Source organism: Lycorma delicatula, chromosome 11, assembly GCF_047948215.1.
Source record: "Lycorma delicatula isolate Av1 chromosome 11, ASM4794821v1, whole genome shotgun sequence".
Taxonomy (NCBI): domain Eukaryota; kingdom Metazoa; phylum Arthropoda; class Insecta; order Hemiptera; family Fulgoridae; genus Lycorma; species Lycorma delicatula.
In genome coordinates this window covers 58335691-58359641 of record NC_134465.1, presented here as the reverse complement: position 1 = coordinate 58359641, position 23951 = coordinate 58335691, and the positions used below count along the sequence as shown (strand labels likewise).

Sequence of the window (23951 nt, the reverse complement as noted above, 5' to 3'; positions counted from 1 at the left end):
AATTACTGCAGTTACTTTGTACAAGGAAGTAAAACTGATGGTGCGTGTGTTTGTTTGTTGTATGTGCTCAAATTTTTATTTTAGCTTCTATTGGCGCAGAGCGGACCACTGGTGATGCACCGGGCGGCTGTGCGCAGCGCACGAACGATTCATTCGTTGAATGATTTATACTTCGATACCAAACATTTATCTAAAATTATATTTGTGTTGTAGCGATAAAAGAGAAAAACATTGAGGTTAGAGTTGCGTTAAAAATTGCAACTTAAGAAACACTTAAAAATCTTCATGATTTTAAAGCTTTTCGTTGGAAAAGTATTTTTTGTTGGTAGTATACTAAATTGTTGAACGTTATTTTGTTACAACTGGCAAAAACATTTAACAAAATCACGTGTAATGAAACCACCATGTATCATTTTCTCGGCGGACCATAGGTCCGACTTTTTTCTAGTGAATACATACAAAGCCTTTCAATGTTTAAGTATTAAATACACTATTAAGAATGAATAACGAAAACGTAACAAACTTTCAAGACATGTTCTACTGGTGAAAATAATTATGAAATTTTATACAAACATAGGTTTGAAAACGCTTCGTTAGCGAATATTGGCTGATGAAAAGATCTCATCTTGACTTCTGCGCCTTCGGTAAAATTAAATCAAATTGTAATTCTTCAGATCCCAAATTAAAGGGTATAGTTAGTGGTTTTATATGAAATTTGACCTAAAAAATCGAAAAATAGGTCCAAGAACAGTATTTCTATTCGTTACTCTCGTGATTGTGAGAATAATATTAATAAATAACAAAAGCTCTCTTTCCTACAATGTTTCCTTCGTTATTGTTGGAAACCTTTTGGTTCCGTTTTCTATTCCCAAGCATGATAAATACGAACGTACTTCTGTCGTGGTGCCAATATGTCCACGATTGGCGTACCTAATCTGTACATTATAGCTAAAGCCACTTATCCTTATGTGAGCATGATAGCTCTTCGATGACGTCAGTATGAAGTCGTGAGGAACTTAACTGTAACTCGCTTTGAGAATTTATTGCAGCTCGAGTCTGTGCGAAGCGTTTTCGATCAAAAGTAAACCGAGTATCACGAACTTCAGCTGTTCACAGGACCGAGATACTTTCATTCTATTAGCAGACTTTGAGTAATATGGAAGGTTACTTCTAATTTTTCAAGGACATATTTTTTTTACTTTTAACAATCCAATATCGACAGTCAAAATAGGCAATCTAAAAGTTTGCTAAATGTACTAATTTAACATAATTACAATAATATTTTAATAATAATCATATAATAAAATATTTAAAAATATATAGATCTGAACTCATTTCTTTCTTTTATCATGGTAACAGAAATATAATGAATTAAATGAATTTTTATTTTAATAATATCTAATATTTTAATCCTCATTAGAAATATCATGATAATTCTAATTGAAGATAATGACCAAGCTTCTAAGGTATAAATCCGCAAAATTTTAATAAAATCTGCTCAGTAGGTTTTTGCGTGATGCACGCACAGGAACGATCCTAGTTATTATATATATATATATATATACACGTGGACATGTAAGTAATACTACGAACAAAATTACAGAAAACGTTTTTTTATAGATAAATAATAAAAAGTAATACTTCAGCTACTTGTTAAATTATTTCTTCATTTAACTAAACGCTATTTATCGAATTTTTATATATAAAACCAGGCCCATTACCGAGCACAAACCTTTCCCCAATAGTCAATGCTTTCCAGTCCGATGCCAACCTACATCAATTTATTCCTTTTATATATCATCCTCCCTCCGATTTTTCAATCTGTTTTTTTTTTACCTTTTCTCACAGAAATATTTTCAAAATTTAACTTGATTTGTTTACCTTCCATCTTTAAACCTTGCCAAGTGCTCATTGATTTCTTTATTACTTTACCTACATCTACCACTCCAAACATGTTGGCTTATATTTTCATATTTAATTCTCTTTCCATTTCAGACCAGTTATAATTCTTTCCATTGATTATTGAGTAACTCAGACTTATTGTACAGAATTCTTCGGCAACATCCAAATTTTTTAACCGTACATGGGACAAGGTGTTACACAATAATCTAATAATTTACCTTTCTGTACAATACTCATTTGGTTGTATTTTTCATAATGAATTTAAAGGATTAATATTTTTTCTAACCATTTGCTATCCTTCTTCGGGTCTATTTTTCTATTCTGTCCTCAAATCTCTATAATTACTCCGAAATAGATTGTTTCGTTTCTTTGATAATTTCTTTCCTGTACATTCATTTCTTCCTTAACTATATTTGTAAGAACAGTTTACCAGTAAACTGCCAACCAGCCTTGTTTTTCTAATTCGTTTAATATTTCAGGAGATAAAGCAAATAGTATCGTTCATTTACGAAATTTAGATTTCCCAGTCTTCTACTGCTACTACTAATTCCAAAAATCTCAGTTTATTTTAAATACTTCTTCCAAGACTAAATTCAACAAGCCCTAATAAAGAATCTTTCTGTTTTACTTCATTTTTATTTTAAAATATTAACCGACGTGGTTCATTACTGCTCCGGCCTTACTCGATGAATATATTTTATTATTAAATTGAGATATTTAGGAGGCATGTTTTAGAGGTTTAACGCTATGCACAGGAATTAATGGTTTATAGAATCAAAAGCGTTTTTTATAATCAATGAATCTTACGTATACGTACTTTCTATCGATAGTATTACTCGATAAAAAATACCGTACTTTTCGTTATAATACAAAAAATATATTTATGCAATGGTCATTAAATAATTAAAGAAAAAATAGCTGTTAGAGGCAAAACAATTGGCAAGAGGGCTACGATAATTTCAGAACAGTAAATCGGTGGTAATCTAGTGTAGAGGTTTGATCAGTTGTTTGTTTTATTTTAGCTTCAATATCTTAAATTTTATAATAACGAGTCATCAGTTCTCAACGTCCTTGAACAACGTGCAGAGATCAATGCACTCTCTGCAATGTGATGCAGTTTTGCAATCAAGCAAAAAATTGATGATTTTTTGCTTTCCCAAGGTAAAACACCGAAAAAAATTTGCTTTCGTATGATTAAAAAATATAGATAAAGCTGAAGAAGAACTATCGCATGAAGATAAACAAGAACAAAACCAAAGTAATGAAATGTAGCAGAAATAACAAAGATGGACCACTGAATGTGAAAATGGGAGGAGAAAAGATTATGGTGGTAGAAGAATTTTGTTATTTGGGAAGTAGAATTAATAAAGATGGACGAAGCAGGAGCGATATAAAATGCCGAATAGCACAATCGAAACGAGCCTTAAGTAAGAAATATAGTTTGTTTACATCAAAAATTAATTTAAATGTCAGGAAAAGATATTTGAAAGTATATGTTTGAAGTGTCGCTTTATATGGAAGTGAAACTTGGACAGTCGGAGTATCTGAGAAGAAAAGATTAGAAGCTTTTGAAATGTGGTGCTATAGGAGAATGTTAAAAATCAGATGGGTGGATAAAGTGACAAATGAAGAGGTATTGTGACAAATAGATGAAGAAAGAAGCATTTCGAAAAATATAGTTAAAAGAAGTGACAGACTTATAGGCCACATATTAAGGCATCCTGGAATAGTCGCTTTAATATTGGAAGAACAGGTAGAAGGAAAAAATTGTGTAGGCAGGCCACGTTTGGAATATGTAAAACAAATTATTAGGGATGTAGGATGTAGAGGGTATACTGAAATGAAACAACTAGCACTAGATAGGGAATCTTGGAGAGCTGCATCAAACCAGTTAAATGACTGAAGACAAAAAAAAAAAGATAAAGTTGCACGAACCGAAGATATCTACAATTGGGTAGAAAAATTTAAAGGCTTCAGTGACTGACGAGCACCGTTCGAGACTTCCGATTGAAGATTCAACTTAATTAGCGCTTGAAACAGCATAGACTCTCTCATCCAAGAAAATTGACGGATTACAGTTGAGATTATAACTGAAAAATTACAAGTAATTCTTGGTAAAATGCATAAAACTGTCACCAATTAGCTCAAGTATCTTAAAACAAGAGCAAAATGGGTTTCAAGAAAGTCGAATGATCACTATAAGGATACAAAATTTGACATGTGCAGAAATAAAAAACAACGATGTCAGAAGGAAAGTGATTCTTTTTTGTACAGTATTCTAACCCGTTATCAGAAATGAAATCACCGTTATGAACTGAAATCAAAAAGTCAAAGCATAGAATGGAAGCACACGAGTTCATCTGTCGAGAAAAAATTCCCAACCGACCATCAGCAGGAAAAATAATACTGACAATTTTTGGGGTTCAAAAGGCTTGCTTTTTGTCAATTTTCTAGATCAGTGAACAATAAACAGCGCATATCATGTTATCGACAAAATGAAACCAACAGATTTGAAAAAAACGCCCTGGATCTCAGTGTAAAAGCATCATTCTGCATCTTGCTATTTACTGCACATGTTTAGGCTCACCGAATGAGGTACAACTATTATAGGAATATTTTGTTGAGAGCCCAGCGTCTCCTATTGTTATCTGTGATTGGTGCCTACAGGACTGTCTATTGAGAGGCCGTCCTGCATTATTTCTGGTGATAAGCGCATTGATATCTTAGCGACTGAACGCCAATTTAGGTATGATGCTATGAAGGTAGGCCAACTAACCTATGCATAAAATAAATAGACAACCAAGGTTTCCATTTATGGAAGGTCAGGTGGACTTAATCGCCCGATGGCCGTTACACACATGGAAATTTTGCTGATGTGAGAAGTATGCAGATAGTTAGGTGAATTTCCCACAATCGGTATATTTCACAGTTTCTTTCTAGATATGGTGCTAGTCGAGATAGGTTGGTCAGATTTGGTTTGATTAATTCAGGCTTGTGTGCGGCGTGTAGGACCATTGATGATGTGTGCCATGTCTTACATGTCTGTCCCAGGTACAAAGCTGAACGTACCAAAGTAGCTAGAGAGCTTACAAGGATCAATAGTGGTTTTGATCTGCAACTTAATTGGAAAACCGAAAGGGAAGAGGACATAGTTGCTGGCTTCCTTAGATTCTTAGTCTCCCGGAGGATGGCTGAGCGGATCTGATGCTGTTATAGATGTATAGATAGAATAATATAATAATACAAGTAGAATCGGTCATTTGATAGTTGAGGGTTGTAAGTTATGGTTCCCGTTAAAGCCCAACAGGACAAGTAACGGGAGGGGTGGTATGGTGACCGGAACGTGACTAGGCGGGTGTCTTCCCCAACGGGGTTGGGATGTATGTTATGGTAGGTGGTCGCCATTGGAAGAAGTCATAAGAAGGCGATTGTAGGTTGTGTAAATACACTGATGGAAATGTCTGCCAAGGAATTTGCATCGGTGATATCCTGGCAGAGGTCAAACTGATGACTGTGTCAAGTTTAGTGGGTCTAAAAGAAAACCGCGTTAAAACCCATCAAGGCTAGGAACAAAGGGGTTGGTGTGGCGACTGGTATCGTCATAAGGCGGGTTTCTTCTCCTACGGGGTTGAGGATGTTTCATGATACTTTCCGGCCTTAAAAACTCAGTAAATTCGATAAATTTCAGCAGGAACCTCAACCCTCGCAGTTCTGACCAACCTCAGTTCAATCTGATTTCAACTAGTTTAACCACATAATGAAGCGCTACGTGATAAGAAGTTTAATGCCAGTGACGATTTCAAAGAAAATATCTGAACCGATTTCGACATTAAGAAAAAGATTTCTTTGCATCAGGTATAAATAAGCTGATTAAGTTATGGGACAAATATATTATTGCAGGAAATTATTATCATGAGAAGTTAAAAAAATGTCACATTGATCAACTAAACCGTTTCAGCTTTAAATAATTTGTGTCTTTTATATTTAATACCCTTCATAATTTAAACAAGCATATGTGTTTGACAGAAAAAATATCAATATAGTTTTATGCTGTAGCGGAGTGTTTACATCTCGCTTCTTTTTAACCGGAGCTGCCCGGGTTCGAATCCCGATTAAGTATACTATTTTTCACGTGCAACGAAATATATTATCATCAAACATAATGATTGTTATTTGACATTGGCCTTGGTTCATATTTTGAATAAACACATAAATAGTAAGATAAAAAAAATAATATTTTATGTAATATTAAAACCTGAATATCTCATTAAAAATAAAATTATTTTAATAGTTTTTACTAGAAAATGGAATGGTCTATTCAAAAAAAAATCCTGAGGTTGATGATATATTTTATAAAATAAACATTTTTTCTTTATTTTGTTAGACTTGCCCCTATACCCCTGGTCCGGATCTGCAGTGAAGCATGACTCAGTCTAGGGGCGTGTCCTTGCGACTAACCGGCCTCCCCGCCAATCGGCAGTAGGTCCGGCATGGCAGGTCGGCCCACCGGTTATGAATCGTCTTATTTTAATTTGCCTGCCTCTAACTTCAGAGGCGGGGGTAACCGAGCCCGGCTATGCCATTCCCGGGATCCCGCCCCATCCTCCCGGACTCTTTTCTCCAATTTTTTTATTGACTCGGGGTATTGGGAGTCCCCGTTCCTCCTCACTGCTGCCTAAATTATATTTAAAGTAAATTAATTTAAAAAAACTAAATTTAAATTTAAAGTAAATATAATATGATGTAAGAATTTTTAATTTTTAGGAATAACATTTTGGAATTTTTTTTTTTAAACAGGAATGTAGTCTACGATTTTCTAATATAGAAATACGGAAGTATAAGAAAACACTAAATACTGAGCAGAAGAATCTCTTGAAAAGAGTTTACAAAACGGTACTAGATTAGGAAAACAAAGTAGTGGAAAAGAATGAGGGATGGAAATGGGTAAAAATGAAAAAAGACTTCTTTAAAAGATGGTACAGAACGGTGATGAAAGCTAACATGATAGTGGATGGAATAAAATTGAGTAAGAGAGAAAGAAAAGACAGAGGATGATGACTGTGAAAGCAGTTGCATTATATAAGAGGTTGAAAAAAAGGCATATTCTATTTCTTCCTATTTTTATCCATTTCAGTCTTTCTTTCTTTACTTCAGTTACTATATTTTTCATTCTTTATAATAGTTATTGCAAAAGGATACACAATATCTTTTCTATTGAATAACGTTTGGTAAACAAAATATAAGGAAAGAATATTGTTTGATATCCCTTATCCTGTTGTTGACACTTTATATGGGTAGTGTACTCTCACCCATTCCCCTCTCAATCCATATATATATGTTTGTGTCCATAATTTCCATATATGTATCATACAAAGTTTGAATGTGTGTTTTATATTGTTTGGAGAAATATATTTAAGTTACCGGAAGTTTTTTTAAAGTCATCGATTTTCATCTCAGAAATTCGTTTTTCATTGTATTTATTTTGTAGGTATCATACCAAATAAATATATAAGAAACCGAACAATTTTATTTATATTATTTGTAATTTTCTTTTATTTTTTTTTAATAACGAAGTTTTTAATCTATATATATAAAAATGTTAAGTTCGTTTGTGTACGCTTCAAAAACTCAAAATGTTCTGCACCGATTGAGCTCAAATTATAGCACGATATATAACCCGCATCAAAGATTGTTTTTATCTATTTTTCGCATCAGTCACATACCGGCGACTGCGAGAAAACAGTTATTTTAACGGTCAGCTGTGTACCAGTGACCTCGCCATCTGCTGGAAGCGAGGGGAACACTCGCCATACTAGCTAACGACAACCGCAGTCACATGTGAAACAATACCTGTTCCCAATTACATTGTTTATTAAAAAAAAAAAAAAAAAAAAAAAAAAAAAAAACCTATCCACTTGCATCTGATTCAGATTATTATACAATCTGAATTAAATATTCACTTTAATCGAGGTACTTTTGTGTGATCGTGTCGTGATTGAGCTGCGCCTTTCACCAAGCTCTGAATTTATTAGAAAACGACCAACAGTGGGATATTATATTGACCGCTTGCTTCCCTTCATCTCCCACAGAGTTATGGGAAAGATATCGATCGCATATGGCTGAGGATATTTTGCATAGAGTACGCCTAGAAAATACCAATATGACCATGGAATTTACAGAAGGCATTTACAACGAAGCATTGATAAATATTGAAGACAAGTGCATAGCTATTGCAAATAAAGTTCTTAGTCAATTGGGAATGCCAGCACCCACCCGAGCTGCGATTGCTTCATTTGATGTGGATTTACGCCGTGAACAGGTTACAAGATTGGTGATCTTCAGTCATATGTCCAATCAAACATTCCCAAGTTAACGCGTGAACAGAAAGGCATTTATGATCGCATAATGCAAATGATAAATGACGGAGTTGGGGGACCTTCTTCTTGGATGTGCCAGGAGGAACTGGGAAAACATTCCTCATTAGATTGATTCTAGCAACGGTTCGATCAAAAAATGACAATTATCCTGTTGCAGAATATTAATCAGCCAAAACTCTGCAACGGCACGCGACTCGCAGTTAAGAAATTGATGAATAACGTAGTGGAAGCAATGATTTTAACGGGGCCTTTCAAAGGTGAAGATGTCCTCATTCCTCGAATACCCATAATCTTGACCGATACACCATTTTAATTTAAAAGATTGCAATTCCCAATTCGATTGGCATTTGCAATCACAATCGATAAAGCTCAAGGTCAATCTTTAGAATTGTGTGATTTAGATTTAGATGCGGATTGCATCTCCATGGGCAACTGTATGTTGCGTGTTCCCGAGTCGGCAAACCAGATAGCCTTTATATCTACGCAAACAGTGGAAAAACAAAAAAATATTCTATATTCACAAGTATTGCAACGTATTGCAACTTCTATGAAACGTATGCTTTGTTTTGTTTCTCATTTCTCATCCATGCAACCACAATGTGCCACAGCGAAGCGTGGCGGGTAGAGCTAGTTAATTAATAAAAATTATTAAAATTAATTTATCTAAAGCTAATATAATGTATGGTGTTATAAAAAATGGTTCTATAATAGTATGTTTATGGATCGTCTGCATTAAAAGCACCCATTTCTTAGAAAAAACCTCTGTTTTCTGGTTTTTTTTTTTGTTTAACCTCCGAGACCACCGATAGGTATTGTTTCTGAGGATGAGATGAATGATTAGTAGCGTGTGTGAAAATGCCATGTCTGACCGGGATTCGAACCCGGGACCTCCGGATGAAAGACCGAGACGCTACCACTCACGCCACGGAGGCCGGCGTTAGAAAAAACCCTTCTTCTTTTCCCTGTTTAGTCTACGGTAATTACCGTTCAGACATTACATCAGAGAATGAAATGTATGAGTGTAAATGAAGTGTAATTTTGTACATTCTCAGTTCGACCACTCCTGAGATCTGTGGTTAATTGAAACCCAACCACCAAAGAACACCGGTATCCACGATCTAGTATTCAAATCCGTAAAAAAATAATTGACTTTACTAGAATTTGAAGCTGGAACTACTTGACTTCCAAATCAGCTGATTTGGGAAGACGCGTTCACTACTAGACCAATCCTGTCCTACATGAAGCTTAACAAATTCCAGTAGCGAGAAAGCGTGAATGCCTACCAGTATCTAGTCGATCAAATCGTTCCTCTGATGTCGACTTCACCGAAAGTATTCACAGAGGCATGAATCGAAGAACAATCTGGGCGTCCCACATTCACGCTTATTTTTGCATTTAACTGACGCCCACATAATCTCCGCTATTTGCGTATGGGACCCGAGAAAAGGATCCACAAAATTTTCACTATGGTTGACATAGTACCGAATCACTCTGGGAATTCGAATCATATTGGATTCAAGACTTTTGCTCAATTAACCTAACTTGAAGTAAATCTAATCTTATTCTTAATTTAATTTAACTGAAACCAAATTATGTAGTGAGAAAATAACGTATGTTATACGCGTAGAGTGTAAAATAACGAAATTTTTGGTGCAGGTACTGTATAGCTTAGGAGGGACTTAACTCAAGTGAAAGGCGTTTGTGTTGAATAAATTAAATTGCAACAAATAAAGTAGGACCTAAATAAATTTGTTCCAAATTTCATCAAAATCATTGGTAGCCCGTTACTTTACTTACACAGTAATTACTTAAATATCTGATTAAATATCTGATGTGGGCACTACATGACTTCCTTGTACGCCTATTAAATTATATTACACATTTTTTTTTTAAATGAAAACTAGATAAAAATGTTATTTCATTAATAATTCTGATACTTTTTAATTTCTTTGTGTTTTGTTATTATTGAATTATTATTTATTGTAATTTTTTTTACAATCAGAGGTTAATAATTATTAATAAATCAATATATTTAAATTAAAAAAAAGAAGATGAAGTCGAATTCGAACCGATGTGCCTTCTTCCCCTTGTAAGATCCAAATATTTTATTAATTAAGATTTTATTTGACTATAACTCTGGAACCAATGAAAATAAGTACCACTTGTGTTCCATCGTTGAAAATATCTCAATGATGGCTTATTAGTACAGTTCAAGAAAACGTCCAAAATTCAAATTTTGGATCCAAAATCCAAAACTTGGATTTTGGGCTTTCTTAGACACTTTTGGTTCAGTCAATTGCAATCGAAAAGGGAGGTGCATAACTCGATGTTACAAAAGTCCTAAATCCAAAATTTCAACATCCTACGGCTAATCGTTTTTAAATTATGCAAGATACATAAGTACGTACGTACGTACAGACGTCACGTTGCAACTAGTAAATTTTGACTAGTTTCTGAATCTTGAATCCTTGACTAGTTTATAAAATTAGTTCAGGGAATGAATCCCTGAAGAAATATTCATTTTTACCAACGTCAATCTGAATATTTCCGTTGAAATCTGAAAACCGAAATTTTTCGAGATTCCTTCCTTTACTTCGTACAAGTAAAAAACTTAGAGAAAAACTAACTACATTTCTCTTTGTACCCTTCAAAATGCCTTACCTGACCATAAAAAATTCCAAAAATCATTTCATTCTGCTGACATTAAAAGAAACAAAATAAAAAATACGTTTAAATTAACATAAAATTTACTATTATATATAACTTAGATCCTATTAAAGGTATATCCCAAACTTCGTCAAAATCAGAGGTCAGTAGGTGTACTGAGATAATTACCATGGCGAGTACTAGCAATTTTGATGTAATAGTTAAAAAATATAAATACAGATATAAAAAATAAAATAAAAATAAAGTATAACATAAAATCTTCGAAAATCTCTAATAAATTCAAATTCATGTAAAAAGGTATAAATTTGATAAATTAAAAAAATAGATATTAATAAAAAAATTAATTTAATCTATCTTTTACGGGTAGAATTAATAACGTAAAGATTACAGAAAAAAGAAAACTAAATATAACACGGTTAGCGTGTTCAAATAGCCTGTAAGTGAAACAGTCTAAAACAAAATTCAAAGTTAAGAGGTATTACTATTATTTCCTGCTTAGAAATGAAGCATTAGTTGAAACAGAGAGAGAGAAAGTGAATAGAAAATGATAAAACGATGAGATTCGGAGTAGAAAACAGGCATCACTAAATCCTTAGCGTGAGAATCAAGATATAAATGACGTTATAGAAATTTGAAAGGGATGTCGATGATAATGCGATTTAACAGTTTACTTAATAAAATTTTCTATTTAAATTTAAGCTTCAAATATGAATACATCAATAATTTTTCCTAAAAATAAACGTACCTAGAGTAAATTTTCAAATAACTGTAATGACAAATTTAATTCATTACATTAAAATAAATGTTTCTAAGAAAAGATTTCTCAGCAATTATTGTCACATTTGCCGTCATTACTTTAGTACTTAACAATATATTACAGAAAATGAGCATAAATTCAATTCTAGATTAATGTACTGCATTATTAAATACAGCTAAACAATAAGTAAAAATATTTCAAGCTAAAATTAAAATATCTTTGATTATTCGAACGAATAAAATCTGATATATATATATATATCAACACAGAGTGTCCCATATAAAACGCAACCCAACATTATATTGTTGGTAGGTATTGAAATAATAAAAAGGCATCTGTAAATGTAAATGTAATTTTTATTATTACCATCCATTACCTTACATTTAGAGTAAATGTTGGAAGTGGCCGCCATCTTCTTGAATACAAGCTTCAATTCTTTTTACAGCGTTTCTTGCAACTTTTTTCAAAGTTTGTGGCTGGATATTTAATACAGCTTGTTCAATATTGACTTTCAGTTGTTCAATTGTTCGTGGTTTGTTGCTGTAGGCTTTATCTTTGAAGTAACCCCGTAGAAAAAAATCCGCCGCAGTCAAATCTGGAGATGTTGGTGGCCACAAGCCTCGACCGATAATACGATTACCAAAGAATTCCTCAACGAAATCAGAAGTTGAACCTGCGTAGTGCGATGTCGCACCGTCATGTTGTAGCCAGAAGTATTCCTCTTCCAACGCTGCAATGAACTGAAATAAAATATCCTGATATCGTTCTGCATTAATGGTGTACTCGATAAAAATAGGACCGATTATTTTCTTCCGCGATATCGCGCACCACACACCCAACTTCTGCGGGTGTAATTGTTTTTCGTGATAAACGTGGGAATTTTCAGCCTTCCAAATTCTACTGTTTTGGCTGTTTACGTAGCCATCCAAATGAAACCGTGCTTCATTTGTGAAAAATAACGAATCCATAACATTAATTCCCTCAAGCAGAAATCGACGGAACCGTTGACAATATTGTAGCCGTTTTTCTTTGTCGAGCTCAAGAAATTGATGAACCGTTTGAATGCGATAAGGTCGTAATTGTAATCGTTTGGTCGCCCGATGAACAGTTGATTTAGACAAATTAATTTCAGCAGACAAACGTCTGATCGATTTATTTGGCGAGGCGAGTAATCGGTCTTTGATTTCAGCGACTGTATCTGTATTCAACACTGACGCAGATCTTTTATGTTCCTTGTTATTAACAGAACCGGTCTCTCTAAATTTTGCGACTAACCTTAATACTGATGTTTTGTTAGGAACTGGTTTATCTGGGTACTTATGGCGAAACAAATCTTGCACTGCAACTACTGATTTCGTACTCAACGAAGTACGACTCAACAATGAAAACACGTTCATCTAGCGAAAACACCATCTTGTCTCTAGCAATACACTGAACGTTTTGATTGCATTGTTGTTACTGTCGGTAGTGTTCTACTGCGTCGCCGCGATGTTCAGATGTTGGACGAGTCCATTTCAGTAACGAGTAGGGGAGTAAGCTTGACTTTTGAAATTTCATGGATGAGTGATTGATGGGTTGCGTGTTTTATATGGGACACCCTGTATATATATATATATATATATATACTCGCTGGCTCGTCTAGCCAAAGCCTTCACCCTTGGGGCTCAGGTCAGCCCAGGTGAATCCCGGAGCCAACTCAGGGGCCTCCCGGGGCCAAGGGCCTACTGTTTTCGCCGCAGAATTCGCTTTGCTCGCCATTCCCAGGAATCAGAATTAATGGAAAATCCATACACTATGTATTCGTAATTGTATATTGTGTTACTGGCTGAATTCGCAAGGGGAATAAAGATTATGTTAGAAACACTATCTAAATTACTAACAAAACTTATACTGAAAATTAATAAGGAGAAGACAAAGATTATGATTTTAAGAAAAATAAAGGAAGGTAGAAAGGTTGATATTTAATTAGACAGTTTTTGTTATTTGAGAAGTACCGTCACTAGCGATAATAAATGTGTCACAGAAATAAAAAGAAGAATAGCGCTGGCAAAACGAGCTTTCCTGGATAAAAAAAAATTACGGACTGATAATCATATGAGTATACAAATATAGAAACATTTCGCTAAAACTTATGTCTGGTGTTTTAGAAACTTATCGGTGTAAAACATGGACGCTTGGGAAAGCAGAAAGAAGAAGACTGGAAGCAATGGAAATGTGGATTTGGAGAAGAATAACAAGAACAAGCTCGATATAGGAAAAGAAATGATAAAAATCAAAAGTGAGTGAGAGGAGGTCCTTGCTAAATATTATACGAAGAAGAAGAAGAGCGAAATTGATAGGTATGTATTACGACAGTTCTTGATGAATATATTTGAGGGCAAGGTTTTGGGCAAAAGACCTAAAGGTAGACCGAGACCAAGCATCATAAATAATGTTAAAGAAGAGATGGGCCTTGGTTCATATAATGACTTGAAGACAGAAGCGGAGATGGGAGTGACATGGCTAAATCGACATAGCCTTTAGTAAATGATGATGATGGGTGATCAAGAGGGCAGAGTCCCCTGGATAATTCCTTCTAAAATATACTTTTGATGTAGGTTATTTTTATTTATTTACCTTTATTTTACTCGTAGCTTAATGAAGAAGACAAACAATAAAATCCACATTATTCACGTTGTACTTAGCATGGAATGCTTATTATTCTTAAAAATTATTAACGCTATTCTCAAATAAATATTAAAATTAAATTGATTTAATAAGATAATTTTTTTTTTGTTTTGTTTCAGATATTTGCAATATACGGTGTAATGAAATTTTATAATCTATTAAGAGCAGGAATTACATGGAAAGGACCAGAAGCTATAGAACTGTGATATAAGATTGGTTCATCGCCGCCAGGTAGTGCAAGCAGCAGTGATTTGTGATGATATAAAAAAATAAGATATAATAATTATAATCATAAAGATAAAATATTTATAAATAATAATAATGAAAGAACTAAAAAATATAAAGTGATAAAATTATGGTGATTTGTATAAATTATTATTACTTAGCCTATTTTATTGTTTTTGTAAATATGTAAAGGTATAATGTATAATATTAATAGAACAGTTTTTTTATTTAGAAAAAGAAATTCGTAAAAACTCCTATATAAAAAACAAGAAGTTTATTAAAATTAATATTTTGTTAGGTTGTAAGTAATTATTACAAGCAAAAAAAAAAAATCAAATAAAGAAGAACTGAGCAACCCGTATAATATTTTTATTAATTAAAAATATACAGATCCACGAAAAATATTAAAAAAACTTAAAGGAAAGGTTCTATTGGTGAAAATAAGAAAGAAAAATCATATAAACACAAAACCGGAAACGTTTTATTAGCAAGGGTCAGCTGACAAAAGATTTTGCCTCGATTTCTGCCCCATCGGTAAAAAAGTTAAGCCAAACTGTAATTCTTGGAACCCAAATTAAGAGGTAAATATAACGGTTTTACATAAAATCTAAAAAGTAGAACCAGAATTGTATTTTTAATAGTTTTTGAGAAATCTGAGTAAATACTTGAATAATTTGTGTAAATACAAAAGACTGAGGGTCAAAAAACACATTGTACATTGTTGCAATCCGTTTAACTAGTGAATAATAATAAGCAATCCCCCGCACGACCAATGAGATAAGGTTGATGTATATGATATGTAAATGAGGTCTATTCTTGTACAGACTGAGGCCGTCCATTTCTGAGACGTATGATTAATTGAACTCACGCCACCAAAGCACATCGGTATCCATTTCTAGTATTCAAATCCGTAAAAAAGCAAATAGCTTTTACTAGAATTTGAACATCAGAACCTTCGACTTCGAAAATCAACTGTTAACTGATTAGCGACGGCAATTAGTTAACTACTAGAATAGTCTAATTTTAATGGATGGGCTAAGATTTTTTTTTACTTTCAAATTCTTTAGTTTGTATTTAGTTAATTGGAATTAATTCAAAGCATTTTGATCAAAATAAAATTTTATACAAGTTTTGTTTAAAACTTATGTGTTTATTACCCGTTTAAAAAAGTTATTTTTCAACAAAAAAAATTTACACTAATGTATATTTTACAATAACCGATATTGTCTTCCATATAACAGAGACTTATTTGCAGTTTTTTAAAACAATGCTGTTAAAATACGTCAAATAATATTTTTCTTAGTTTTTTTTTTACATAGATTTCATAGGAAAGTTACGTATTGTAATGATTACTATGATTCGACTTCCGGAAAATTTTAACACATCTTCGCGTTTCACATCCCCCAGACCCCAAAACCACCGTCAGTTCTAAAGTCTAAATATATATATATTTAATTTTTTTGCGGACCTATAACTGCCGTAATTGTTAAATAATTTAAAAATTGTTTCTTGAAAATAACTAGTTCCAAAATCTCGGTCGAGTTTGTTAACGGCCAAAATCGGAACATGGGGGTGGAAATAGGGGGCGCTTTTTCGAAAAAAAAACAAAATATTACTATAACTTTCTTATTAAATAAAATAACGAATTCGTTTAAAGTTCCTACTATTCTTTGGATAAGGGCCTAAAACTTATGTAAGTAAATTTTTTTATATCAGCAATCATTGGTCAAGGAGATGGAAAAAATGGGGTTTTGGAGACAAAAAAAATCATACCTCTCTTAATAGGCACAGTATCGAATCTGTTTAAAGTGGGCGTTAGTCCTATAAACATTATATAAAACTTTTGTCTGTAACAATTTTTGATATGATCAACCCTTACCGCAAGGGATGAACAAAATTTTGCTGGAATTGAAAGAAAATGGGGCTTGTCGTATATTAAACATGTGAAACTTTTTTTCACATGCAACCATTGTCGTATTGAGTAAATTTGAAGTTTTTCTTAACTTTAAGGTGGAAATCTATTTTATCTCCTACTTAACACTTGTGAAATCTATCTCCGCCTTCCAGCGTGCCAAATGGAATTTTGTTTTACGTTATCCTAAATAAAATTACTGCAAAAATATTAAAACTTTTTTATTTGTAATACCAATAAAATTTTAATTTTTAGTGTTTATAATGGTTTTAAATATAAGACGTAATGGGATTTTTTTTGTTGTTTGTGGGCGAGAAACGCTTGGGCGTTATCATCGTCCGGTAGTTATTATTAAAAGGGTGATATATCTACAAAATAATAAGCTATAAAAGGTGTAAACGTAATATTAATCATATAATAAAATTTTACTAAAACAAGCCAAGAAGGCAAAATAATACCCAAAACTAATATCACAGACAAAGTTGATAAAATATTAAAGATAAAATAATAGCATAAAGAAAGTATAAAAGCTTACCTAACTCTGATGGGTTGTGCAAAAATCCCCACCCCGGATAGTAAAATTAAACACATAGAACTAAAAAATCAAATCGAAAATAAAGGTTAAAATTATTAAAAAACTCTCGTTACAGAAAAACATATATAAGTATATTAAATCCTTTGCAGTAACCCAGTACTATGCAAAAAGAGAAACATTCGCTCCAAAATCCTGCCATCATTGCTCAAGACATCACGAATGCTGCTGGGTATATTAAACTGATGACGCAACGCCGCATAACATACGCAGTCCACGAGAATGTGGTGCACAGTCATGCGGCAGTTGCATCGTGTGCACAGAGGTGGGTCTCCTCCTGGCATTCGTGTGTGATCCTCGTATGCCCCAACCGTAACAGGCAGAGGACTACTTCCTCACGACGAGAGTTCGTCCTTCACTGCGAGCAGTGAAGGACGTAATGGTGAATATCTTCTTTTTTTATATATAATTTTAACTTAACAAAACTGTTACAGAAATTACTTTCATTAAAATGTTGAAAATGTAATCAATCTATTATATTTTCACTAAAATACTTTTAATTTTAATCATTTAGTATGAAAAATAATTTTTTTTTTAATTTTAAAATAACAATATGTATTATAAACGTATCATCTCTAAAATAAATTTAGAGATGATAATTTTTAAAGAGATCAAAAATTTCCATTTAAGAAATAAACTCAAAATATTTTAATGAATTTCCTTCAGAATAAAAATTAAATAATTTCAAATTTTTTGTTGCATTATTTATTTTCTTAGCAACAACAGGCTTTCGGTCAATTAGTTTACGATGTACTGAATATATTAAAAGCGCCAAGCCTGACCAAGATTTGAATACAGAATGTTCTGGATGAAAGGTAAAGACACCTCAAATTTGGCAAACTAGTAGCGTCATTATTCATTACGTATAAATAATTTGTTAAAATAGTGTAATGATTATCTAACAGATATAAAAAATCTAAATTTTGTAAGCTAATTAGATGATGCGCAGTAGTTCATTTTGCTTTGTCACTGGTATATGTTGACATTGGTACGCAGTCAAACTGCTATGGCATTAGGTTCTACAAATCTGCAAAATTTCCCTTTAAAAATAAAATTAAGTTAAAATAAATAAAATAAATTAATTTAGTGTTAGAAGAAGACCAATTTGGTTTCAGGAAAAGTATAGGGACAAGGGAAGCAATTTTAGGCTTCAGATTAATAGTAGAAGGAAGATTAAAGAAAAACAAACCAACATACTTGGCATTTATAGACCTAGAAAAGTCATTCGATAACGTAGACTGGAATAAAATGTTCAGCATTTTTAAAAAATTAGGGTTCAAATACAGAGATAGAAGAACAATTGCTAACATGTACAGGAACCAAACAGCAACAGTAACAATTCATAAGAAAGAAGCCGTAATAAGAAAGGGAGTCCAACAAGGATGTTTCCTATCTCTGTTACTTTTTAATCTTTACATGGAACTAGCAGTTAATGATGTTAAAGAACAATTTAGATTCGGAGTAACAGTAGAAGGTGAAAAGATAAAGATGTTACGATTTGCTGATGATATAGTAATTCTAGCCGAGAGTAAAAAAGATTTAGAAGAAACGATGAACGGCATAGATGAAGTCCTACGCAAGAAATACCGCATGAAAATAAACAAGAACAAAACGAAAGTAATGAAATGTAGTAGAAATAATGAACATGGATCACTGAATGTGAAAATAGGAAGAGAAAAGATTATGGGGTAGAAGAATTTTGTTATTTGGGAAGTAGAATTACTAAAGATGGTCGAAACAGGAGCGATATAAAATGCCGAATAGCACAGGCGAAACGAGCTTTCAGTCAGAAATATAATTTGTTTACATCAAAAAATAATTTAAATGTCAGGAAAAGATTTTTGAAAGTATATGTTTGGAGCGTCGCTTTATATGGAAGTGAAGCTTGGACGATCGGAGTACTTGCGAAGGAAAGATTAGAAGCTTTTGAAATGCGGTGCTATAGTGAATGTTAAAAACCAGGTGGGTGGATAAAGTGAAAAATGAAGAAGTGTTGCGGCAAGTAGATGAAGAAACAAGCATTTGGAAAAATATAGTTAAAAGAAGAGACAGACTTATAGCCCACATACTAAGGCATCCTGGAATAGTCGCTTTAATATTGGAAGGACAGGTAGAAGGGAAAAATTGTGTAGGCAAGCCACGTTTGGAATATGTAAAACAAATTGTTAGGGATGTAGGATGTAGAGGGTATACTGAAATGATAAGACTAGCACTAGATAGGGAATCTTGGAGAGCTGCATCAAACCAGTCAAATGACTGAAGACAAAAAAAAATAATAAAATATATGTATATTATACCTTTTTATTCCATTTTTAGGTGGGGTTCATTCCCCACCTCATGAGGGAGACCGAATGTCTGTGCCATGAGGGAGAATGAGATGGGAGATGTTCCCCACCAATCCTAGTTTCCTCCTCCCTTCATAATACGCATCTAAAATATTTTTTCCAATCTGAGCGAAAACTACGCATATAAAACTGGGACTTATATGCCCATTCTACCCATCACAAGGTAACAAATAAAAATAAAAAAGTATTTGTGTGTACCAGCTGGGTTACTCGGCGTCGTCTGGGCTTTGTCCAAATTAAAGTAAGTAGACTACATTTAAATATTTTTAAATGAAGCTAAATTTAAAAATATGTGTAATTATCGATTTCCAGAGTAACGACTTATTCTCCTGCTGTATTTTTGTAAATTTAAATTGAAAAATTCTAGTTAAGTTAGATGCTGTACGGAGAGATTGATAGAGTGGAGTATTTTTTTCAAAATGAAATGTAGATAATAATTTTCCTCTTGTTGGAAATGTTAATGTGCAAAATTTCATTATGATCGAAATAAAACTGTAGATCTTTGTAAAAGACAAACGGACACGCAAACAATATTATTTTTATATATATATATATGTATATATATATAAATATATATATAAATAAATATTAATCAGTTCTTCTTGTTTGATGATAAAAATATAAATATACTGATTGTTTGTAAAATATGGCAACCTTAAACAATTTTCTACCATTGAACAAAGAAAAATTAAATTTAACAAATATTCCAACGTTGAAAAAACTATTTATTAATGTATATGAGAACACCAAATTTCAAGCATTCAAGGAATCCCATGAAGGAATAATTTTAAAAAATTAACAAAAATGATATGATGGTGTTAATCTTTTTCAATGATTGTACTTTAAAATTATCTTTCACATTCCGACTCCTAATTAAAATTGATAAGTTGCCAATCCTTCAGGGGATACTGGATGCTTAGGAAATGGTTTTGGAAAATACTAAAAAGGAAGTCAAAACATTCAGTAAATTTAATTTTTCTACGTTGAAAATTTATTTAAGGGTGATATACTTTATGAACATCCGGTATAAATACCAGATGCACGCATACTTATTGACTTTTATTTTATATAAAAAACAATAATTTTATAAATTATTATTAAAAACTATATATAATTATAAAGTGTAAATATTATATAGGCAGTAAGTAGATTATAGAAAAATTTATATAATATATATGATAAATAAATTGTATTGTAATTTGTATACTTAACGATAATAATTGTAAAATTAAGAAAAGTGTTTAAAAAATAATATATGTATTTAAATAACACAGAAGAAAAATTTTCAAAAGATGTAGCTTATTTTTAATTACTTTGAAATACGCGTATTGTAAATAGAATATATTTAAACAACATTAGACTTTATTCTACAGAGTGTTCAAAAGGTGATGCAACCTTATTAAAAAAAGTGACCTCCATTATGCGATTCACATAATTGATACGACGTCGTATGCTCTTAAACACAAGTTGCAACGTTTGTTGAGGAATTTCAGTGATACATCGTTAATTTTGTTCTGCAATCCGGGAATGGTAGGAGGATAAGTTTTGTAAGCATCATCCTTAAGGTACCCCCACCCTCCACAAGAAAACGTCAGGAGGGGACCGAGGGAGCCATAACCCCTTCGAAATCACTTATCCATGTAAATACTGATCCAAGATAGTCATAGTGTACTTGGCTGTATGACCCGTAGCATTGTCTGGCTAAAATCATGTGTACTCTAGCCGATCTGCAGATATAATGTTTACAAATTGTTGGACCATCTGTAAGTAGCGCTCTGGTATGTTATTATTCTATTGCCTCGAATTTATGAGACATTTACACACAAATTGGCTCTATTAAATGTAGAACTAGGCGCGTGGTTTTTGCTTCCGCGAACTCGGTTAGCTTGTTCAGAGGGAAACGATGTAGGACATTCAAGATGTCCGGATGAGGCCTACAACGAAGACAAAATCTGAATTTAAAAACAACCGATGCAAATGTCTACCGAGGCATTTACATCGGTGGCATCCCAACGAGGCTTGGCTTCTTACTATGAGTTGTAAAAGGTTAGAGGGCGAAAGACAACTCCAGTTAAAGCCAATCATGGCTAGGAACGCGGGTGGTGGTGTGGAAACCAGAAGCGTCACAAGGAGCTTCCGATCGCCTTGTTGCGAGTGTCTTCCCCTCTTCCCCAACGGGGTAGGGATGTATGTAGCACTTACTGTTCACTGTACCATGAAAGAATGTCTTGAAGATTGCACACCAAACACTTTTTGTCCGTGTAGCTGATGTGGATTTTCTGTACATCAAATGCATGAATTCTGTGTGTTCACGTATCCATCAAGATGTAACTATGCTTCATCAGACCAAAACCAGTCATCGAATTCTTCAACCGCTGAAAAAAAATGTACATGTTTTCCAGTGTTTGCAGATAACAACTCGTGAACAATACGAAATGTGTACGGATGCATATTTAAACAGTTGTGCAATGCCGTATTCACACTACCAACGGAGAGACTAGACTGGCTAGATTGGTGTCGCACAGATTTCTTAGGATTAACAGAATATACAGCTTTAACGTCGATAAATTTTTCTGGTCTTAGAAATTTCAGTCGATCACTTTTGGCTGAATCTGCCATCATCCCTGTCTCTGGGAATTTGTTGTACATCCGCTTGACGGAGGACTTTTTTAGTGCATCAATGCGTACTTTTTTGTAAAACCATTCTTGTCTGAGCATAACTGAGATATCTAATTTATCGGGAGACAATAAACATTTTCTGCTGCATTGTGTAACCTATTACTCCTCAATTTTCCTCAATTAAATATGCAAAAAAAGAAGAAAACATTCTTCCATAAGGTTTCGTCACTTTTTGAACTCTGTAATTGTTTTTCAGCCTTTTTTGTTTCATCAAATCCTGAAAATTTTTCAGATTAAAATAGTAAAGTGATGTATAAAAAAATAAAGAGTAATAGTTATACAAAATTAAGATATATGCTATTAATACAGTCAATAGAGATTATCTATACTGCCATTAATTATATCGATGAAGGCAGAATTTATAAATATATATATATATTACATTAATAAAAAGCTTAAAAAATATTTTATTATTTCATACATATAATGGTACGAGATATCAAAAAATGTGAAGCAAATTTGCGAATCGCACACAAAAGTATATGCGACTTTCCCCATCCGTAAAATGAACTTAAAAACCACTAAGACAACTGTAAGAATCGTTGGCTAAACTTATTGAAAGTATAAAAGCTGTTCAACTCAGATCCGAGCTTTAATATATTTTCTTCTAGTGAATATTCTATTGTCCATAACCGGCTATTTGTTCCTTCCTTGAAACGTGACGTCACGTAGGATGGTTAGAATAGATGTCGAAAGATATAAAAGTCCAAATGGAGTTTTTTTATAGCAACATTTTCCTTCATTAAGCAAAGTAAATCAATAGAATGATTCTGTTGTTTTTTTCCTGATAATATCGTCATATAACCTTGAAGCCTGTGCCTAGTATATGGAAATGTAGCTTATGAGAAAATGCCATGTCTGACCGGGATTCGAACCCAGGACCTCCGGATGAAAGGCGGAGACGCTACGCCACGGAAGCCGGAAAATAATTACATCGTATTCCAGGAATAAGTAATAAAATATTATAGAAAGTAAAAGTCATATCAAAATGTTAATTTATTTCTAAATTAATTAAAAATTTATAAAAGATATAAACACAATAAACTATTAAATAAAAAAAATAATAAAAACGGTACTTAATAATGAGAAATTATTAATATTTTATTCACGCACAAAAAATTTTAATTATGATGTATCGCTTTAATCATGTTCACAACGTATATAAATAATACTTGTTGACATACTATTTAGGTAATCGATTTTAAGCTAAATTTAACACAGTTATTAATAATCCGTCTTTCCAGTAATTATAAATGTCAAAACGTCAAAAGGTTAATCTAAAATGTCTAAGACATAAATGGAGTAGAGGTCAGTTTAAACTAAACACTGAAGTCAAGCGAAATGAAGCGAACTGTAGTATAACTAATGCGAAGGAGCTGTCACTGGACAGTTTCAATGCTTTACCATCCTCTCTATTTTCACTCATGCCGTACAAAATTTGTCAAATCCATTTTACTGAATTACATTACTTTTTAAGCAAACATATTTAATTCAGAAAAAAAATGTACAAAAATATTTATTAATAAAATTAAACTTTATCTTACTTAATTTAATCATAAATACCTGCTTTTATAATCTATACTATTATATAAAGAGAAAGAGGAGTTTTTGTTCCGGATAAACAAAAAATTACCTATTCTATCGCTAATAAATTTTTTCCCATGTTTTTTTGGCATAATTGAGAAACCTTTTGGGTATATTTGATCCCGAAAATATATATATATTTTTTTTTTTCGGGATATATATATATATATACACGAGGTCTGTAAATAAAGTAATGAGACTGGTTCAGAAAAACCTTTTTATTTACAATCCAATTATACATGGA

At 32.8% G+C, this 23951-nt stretch overlaps 1 protein-coding gene across 1 annotated transcript in view; it reads left to right on the top strand.

Annotated features, from left to right (window-relative positions):
- LOC142331948 (uncharacterized) overlaps positions 1-14693 on the top strand; it is a 382649-nt gene extending 367956 nt beyond the window's left edge. Inside the window, exon 6 of the mRNA XM_075378000.1 lies at positions 14490-14693. Within this exon, the coding sequence (XP_075234115.1) occupies positions 14490-14576 (87 nt within the window). The 3' untranslated portion in view covers positions 14577-14693. The remainder of the gene's footprint in view (positions 1-14489) is intronic.
- The last annotated feature ends 9258 nt before the right edge of the window (positions 14694-23951 follow it).